General features: G+C 48.5%; 1 protein-coding gene across 1 annotated transcript in view; it reads left to right on the forward strand.

The window, feature by feature from the left end:
- Positions 1-5,665, forward strand: part of MAP6 (microtubule-associated protein 6) — an 81,995-nt gene extending 76,330 nt beyond the window's left edge. The window contains exon 4 of the mRNA XM_011942008.1: positions 4,478-5,665. Coding sequence (XP_011797398.1) covers positions 4,478-5,522 — 1,045 coding nt within the window. The 3' untranslated portion in view covers positions 5,523-5,665. The remainder of the gene's footprint in view (positions 1-4,477) is intronic.
- Positions 5,666-6,000: the final 335 nt, after the last annotated feature.

The following is a 6,000-nucleotide window of genomic DNA, read 5'->3' on the forward strand; positions in this document are numbered from 1 at the left end:
AGAGGGGACAGCAGTTAGGAGGCTGTGACAGTGGTCCAGGGAGATGATGGCACAGCAGGTAGTAGGGGAAGGGAAGGAGGGAAAGAAGTGGGAATATTCAAGAGATAAATGTTAGGAGCTGAAATCAATGGGAACTAATGGATGGGGTGAGGGTTTTGAGGGAGAGGGAGGTATCAAGGATGAATCTGAGTCTGTGGCAGGGGCTAGGGAATAGAGGATGAACCAGCTTTCAGCAACAATAACTTTTAAAACTTTCCATTTTGCCTTCTTTGTTTCAGATACTGTGCTGAGCATTGGGGCTGCAGGCAAGGAGGTTGGCCCCTGGCTTCAGGGAGCTCACTGTCTAGCAGGGGAGCCTGGCCTGCAGTGGGGACATGTGAGAAAATGGAGAGAGAGACTGTGAGATGGTGCTGCAGCAGGGATGCAAATGAAACTAATCTGGAGAGACACAGGCAGGAAGACCTGGGAGGAGGTGGGAGCTGAGCCGAGCCTTCAAGGACAGGCAGGGCCCTGACAAAGAAAAGTGGGTGAAGCAGAAACAAAGACACAGCCCTGGCTGGCAGTGTGCAAAACAGCATGAGAGGATGATGCAGGGAAAGTGGGGTTCCCCCGGGACTGCTGTGAGGGTTGAATGACATAAGGTAACAGACGCATGAGCATTTTAGTAAACTGCTATCACAGTTATTACAGAAGTGGACTTATTTGTGCACTATCCAAGCACTCCGAAAATATCAAGAATTATTATTCCAGATGCCCACCTAGCAAAGTCTTCTGTTGTAATAATCCCTGACATTTATATAGTTATCCCCACTTGACAGGTGGGGAAACTGAGGTCTATTGTGGTTAAGCAATTGCCCAAGACCTTTCAGGCAATAAGCAGCACAGAAGCCAAGGTCAGCCCAGCAGGTCGTTGTACTTTCTGAGAGGTTAGTGCTTTCAGGGTGCACAGGCTGGGAGAAGGCACCTGTGGCATATGCTATCTTGAGAATATGTGCTGCTGACCAAGGGCACAAGATTTGGTTGTGCAGGTTGGGCCATGCCCAAGGACAGCTGGCCTGTGGCCTGAGTGGGCTGAATGCAGCCTGCTTCTGCTCCCCAAGCCATGAACCAGCTTCCACCTGAGGGGATGGCTTTGCCTCATTCATACCAGCCTCACTGGAGGAGGTGAGGCACTTTACAGATGGGAGTCTGGCGGGCAACTGGAACCACGTGAGGACTAGTCAGTGTCAGTGGGGATTTCATGGCGCCCTTGAGTGCAGTTTCATGCATAGAAAAACCGTCCAGGCAGCTTGGATTTTAAAAAATAAATGCTTAATAAAAGTAACAAAAATCAAAAACTTAGTAAAATGTAACAATCTCTTTTAAGGAGGATGTTATAGTTTACTTCAATTACCCTAAATATAAATTAAATTATAAATAATTTTAAATAAATTAAGATTAAAAATATGGTGACCATTGGCTTGTCATAAAAGTTCCATCACTGTTTAAAAATGTGTAAAACTGTCGTATCTTTCAGCTTTAAATTATACATCTAATTTAATTATTCCATTACACATTTTATATTGGGATTACAAAACTAATCTGTTAGACATTCTAATATACTAAATTATCTTAAACATTACAAATACCTTTGAAGTAATTCTATGCATATTTTTCCTAAACTTTCCTTCTTCGTTTTTTTTTTTTCCTGGAGCCAGTGTCTTACTGTGTCACCCAGGTTAGAGTGCAGTGGTGTGATCTCACCTCACTTCCACCTCCACCTCCTGGGCTCAAACGATTCTCCCACCTCAACCTCCTGAGTAGCTGGGACTACAGGCACCCGCCACCACACCCAGCTAATTTTTGTATTTTTAATAGAGACGGGATTTCACCATGTTACCCAGGCTGATCTCGAACTCCTGACCTCAAGTGATCTGCCCACCTCGGCCTCCCAAAGTGCTGGGATTACAGGGTTTTTTTAAAACTTAACGCAAAAAAAGTAATATTGGGTACTTGATTTAATTCATCATTTTTAATCTTAATTATAACCTTCCCATAATTAAAGATACCTACTAAAGAAAAAAGTTTTCTAACCTAAGCAATATGGGGTTATGTATCCATGCAAAGTTGAGGTTAGCTCACAGCTGGCTCATTAAACAGAAGAACCCATTAAACAGAAATTTGGTACACGGCTCAGGAGCCAATGCTGTAAATATCCAGGGAAACATACTTCCTGGCCCGGGCTGCAGGGCTGGCCTTCTTTGTGACCTGCATGCCAGTAGGAGACTCCAGGCCCATGGCCTACCCTTGGGATAGGTTCTGCAGCCCAAGCCCCTGAGATGGAGTTAGGCTCCCATTTTTTTCTTTTGTCCCTTCTCAGTTTCCTCACCCTGTTGGGAGGACACCACCCAGGTCGCTTCACAATCTAAGAGAATACCCCTAGTCAATTTCCTGCTTGGCTCTATTCTGAATTCAGTTTTTCTTCTTCCTCTCCGACCAGCCACCAGTGACTGGAGGTATTTTAATGCCACTTTTGGATTCCACATGCTTCTCACGGGCTTGCCTGGCTCTCTTCTCAAACACTAAGGTCCTACTGATAGCAGCCAGCTGTGTCCATCTGGCCAGAGCAATTGTGTTCCATGTCGTACTGAGCCAGAGAGCCGCCCTGGCCCCTTCCACTGTGATGCTCAGGGACAGCAAGGGGAACCGGATGGAGAGGTTGCCTGTGCTGCGTGGACTCTGCTGAGAAATACCAGTCCCTGGGTGACTCAGGATGCTAAATACAGTAAAAAGCTTCTGCATCAGGACAACACAGAAGAATAATAGTAGTCCAAATATACATAATTTTACTTCTAAGTAAATAGAAAAACAACCATAATACTACCTAATAATACCATAGTACAAGGTGCTCTAGGTGCTGACCTCTAATCATTATAGATTTCTGAGTAAATATCATTATACCCAATACATAGAGTAATAGTAATAGCCACCTTGCATTGGGCACCTACTATGTGCCAGGCACGCTAAGGGAAAGAGCACAGGCTGTAGGAGTGGAAGGACCCAGGTGCTAGTCCATGGGGGTCCCCTCACTTTCCCCATCACTTGTCCTCTCACGACCTCATTTTCTTCATCAGACAAGTAAGGGTAAGAAAACCCTTCCTGTGTGCTTCACAGGGCTGCTCTGTTGCTGAAATGAGCTATAAAAGGGAGTCATTTGGAAAGCTGGATGTGTTGTAGGCGTACAAGGGCCTGTGACGCTGGGTGAGCAATGCCACTCTCGAGTGGTGACTTCCAACGTGGCCTGCAAGGAAGGAGTGTGCACTCTAAACCAGAGGGCTCCAGGCTGGCCAGGTCTAAGTGTGGCAACCGTTGTCTTCGAGAGTTAGTGTTGTCACATGCTCTCCACAGTGTGGGTGGGCCAGAGGATGAGGCAGAGGGCCGCAGTGAGGCAGAGGGAACAGTGCCTGAGGATCCTGATGAAAGACTGGGACTTTTGGCTGCAGGGAAATAAGCCCAGGAGCCTTGGAGTTGGTGAGGGCAAGGGTCTCAGGAGAGCAGAGAGAGTCAGAAATGGGAATGGAGTGAGGGGATCAGGGCCTCATCCCTACCTGAATGCGGAGTCCCAGTGAGTCACCTACCAAAGATTGGGGTTAGTGGGAATGGTGCAGGCAATCACAGGGTGCACTGTCTATGGAGAATTTAAAGCAATAAAGCTAAAAGCTGCCTGTAGTCCAGCTATTCAGGAGGCTGAGGTGGGAGGATCATTTGAGGTCAGGAGCTGGAGAACAGCCTAGGTGACATAGTGAGACCCCATCTCTACAAAAACAAATAACAAAAAAACTAAGCTGTCCTGCTTTTTATTATCACCATGTGCTGCTCATTCTATACAATGTCAGTGATAAAATACTTTTCCCCTTGCAGGAGAGGGGGAGAGGGGCATTCCCACTGCTTCCTTTCCTAGTATGCCATGGACCCCTTGCCCCTTCCTGCAGCCAGTGCTTAACAAGGGGGCAGGGAGTCAGGGAGGGAAAAGAACTTGGAAGGCCCTGAGAACAAGGAAAGAGCACCCTGGCCTGTGGGGGCATCTGGTGGGCAGCTAAGATGGGGCTCCCAGGATGGGCCCAATAATCCCAGAAGAAAAAGTAGGAATCTGGATGGAGTGTGGGGTGGACGGGCTGCTGGGATGCCTACTGGATGACTCTGAGTCCAGCGATAGTACTGCCATTGTCACCAGGGTGCTACCCCCTGTGCCACGTGCAGGTTATAATCAATTGGCAAGCACATTGAATGACTGATTTCCTGAGCCTTCCCCTCACCCCCGTCTCTCACCCCTACCCACATTCTGTACTGAGAACACAGAAATCAGATTCTCCTGGCTCTCCAGCAAGAGCTGCCTGGCCCAGGCTCCACTAGGCCAAGACTTATTAGGCAATCTGTACTCTGCCCTGTCCCTGCCTGAGCTCTACTCTCACAGTGATCACCTCTCTCTCCTTTGCAGGAGCCTGGCTCAACCCGTCAGTGATTCAAGTAAGAATCAAGGTCCTGTAGCCACAGAGCCAGAGAAGGATCAAGGTTCTGTGGTCCCAGGCCTTCTGAAAGGTCAAGGTCCTATGGTCCAAGAGCCTCTGAAGAAGCAAGGTTCTGTGGTCCCAGGTCCTCCAAAGGATCTAGGTCCCATGATCCTGTTACCAGTCAAGGATCAAGATCACATGGTCCCTGAGCCTTTAAAGAATGAAAGCCCTGTTATCTCAGCACCAGTCAAGGACCAAGGTCCCTCGGTCCCAGTTCCTCCAAAGAATGAAAGTCCTATGATTCCAGCAAGAGCTAAGGATCAAGGTTCTGTGGTACCAGAGTCTCCAAAGGATCAAGGTCCTAGGATTCCTGAGCCTGTGAAGAATCAAGCTCCTATGGTCCCAGCACCTGTCAAGGATGAAGGTCCCATGGTCTCAGCATCTGTCAAGGATCAAGGTCCCATGGTCTCAGCACCTGTCAAGGATCAAGGTCCCATGGTCCCAGAGCATCCGAAGGATGAAAGTGCCATGGCCACAGCACCCATAAAGAATCAAGGTTCCATGGTCTCTGAGCCTGTAAAGAATCATGGTTTAGTGATCTCAGGGCCAGTCAGTGATTCAGGGCCAGTCAAGGATCAAGATGTTGTAGTCCCAGAGCATCCAAAGGTTCACGATTCTGCAGTTGTAGCACCTGTAAAGAATCAAGGTCCTGTGGCCCCTGAGTCTGTGAAGAATCAAGACCCCATTCTCCCAGTACTAGCGAAGGATCAAGGCCCCATGGTCCTGCAGCCTCCAAAGAATCAAGGTCCTATAGTCCCTGAACCTCCGAAGAATAAAGTTCCTATAATCCCGGTGCCTCTGAAGGATCAAGATTCTCTGGTGCCAGCACCAGCAAAGGACCAAGGTCCTGCAGTCCCTGAACCTCTGAAGACTCAAGGTCCCAGGGACCCTCAGCTACCTACTGTCTCACCTCTACCCCGAGTCATGATCCCAACTGCCCCCCATACGGAATACATTGAGAGCTCCCCTTGACACTCACCCCTTGACACACCAATGAAGGAGCTGACAGTGAGAGTGCTCCCCTCCCAGGGGCAGTGAAGACATATTTAATCTGCATGAAACATGTACAGTAGCCTTGCTGGAATCTAATAAAAATGGTCCCTCTGACTTAGCAATGTTTCTGTCTGTCTCTGTTGGGCAGGGGTGCATATGTGTGTATAGGTGAGCCTGTCAGGCTCTGCATTCACCCATCTGGACCAGAGGGGTCTGAGAAGCACCAGTTCCTGTGAGTTGTCAGCATAAGACAGGAGTGGGCAGGCGATGCTAGGTTGAAACAGGACCCCATCACGGAGGTAGGCAGAATAAGGCAAGGGTCAGATGCCATGACAGCCTCACAAGAAGTGCCAAATCCCAGCAGGCTGAGCCCTGGGTGGCTGAGTTGAAGCCTGCAGATGAAACAGGAGCAAGGACCCACCTGGCACACAGGAATTCTGGATAACAGTTGCTTGCC

This window comes from Colobus angolensis, unplaced genomic scaffold (assembly GCF_000951035.1).
Source record: "Colobus angolensis palliatus isolate OR3802 unplaced genomic scaffold, Cang.pa_1.0 Scaffold205, whole genome shotgun sequence".
NCBI lineage: Eukaryota > Metazoa > Chordata > Mammalia > Primates > Cercopithecidae > Colobus > Colobus angolensis.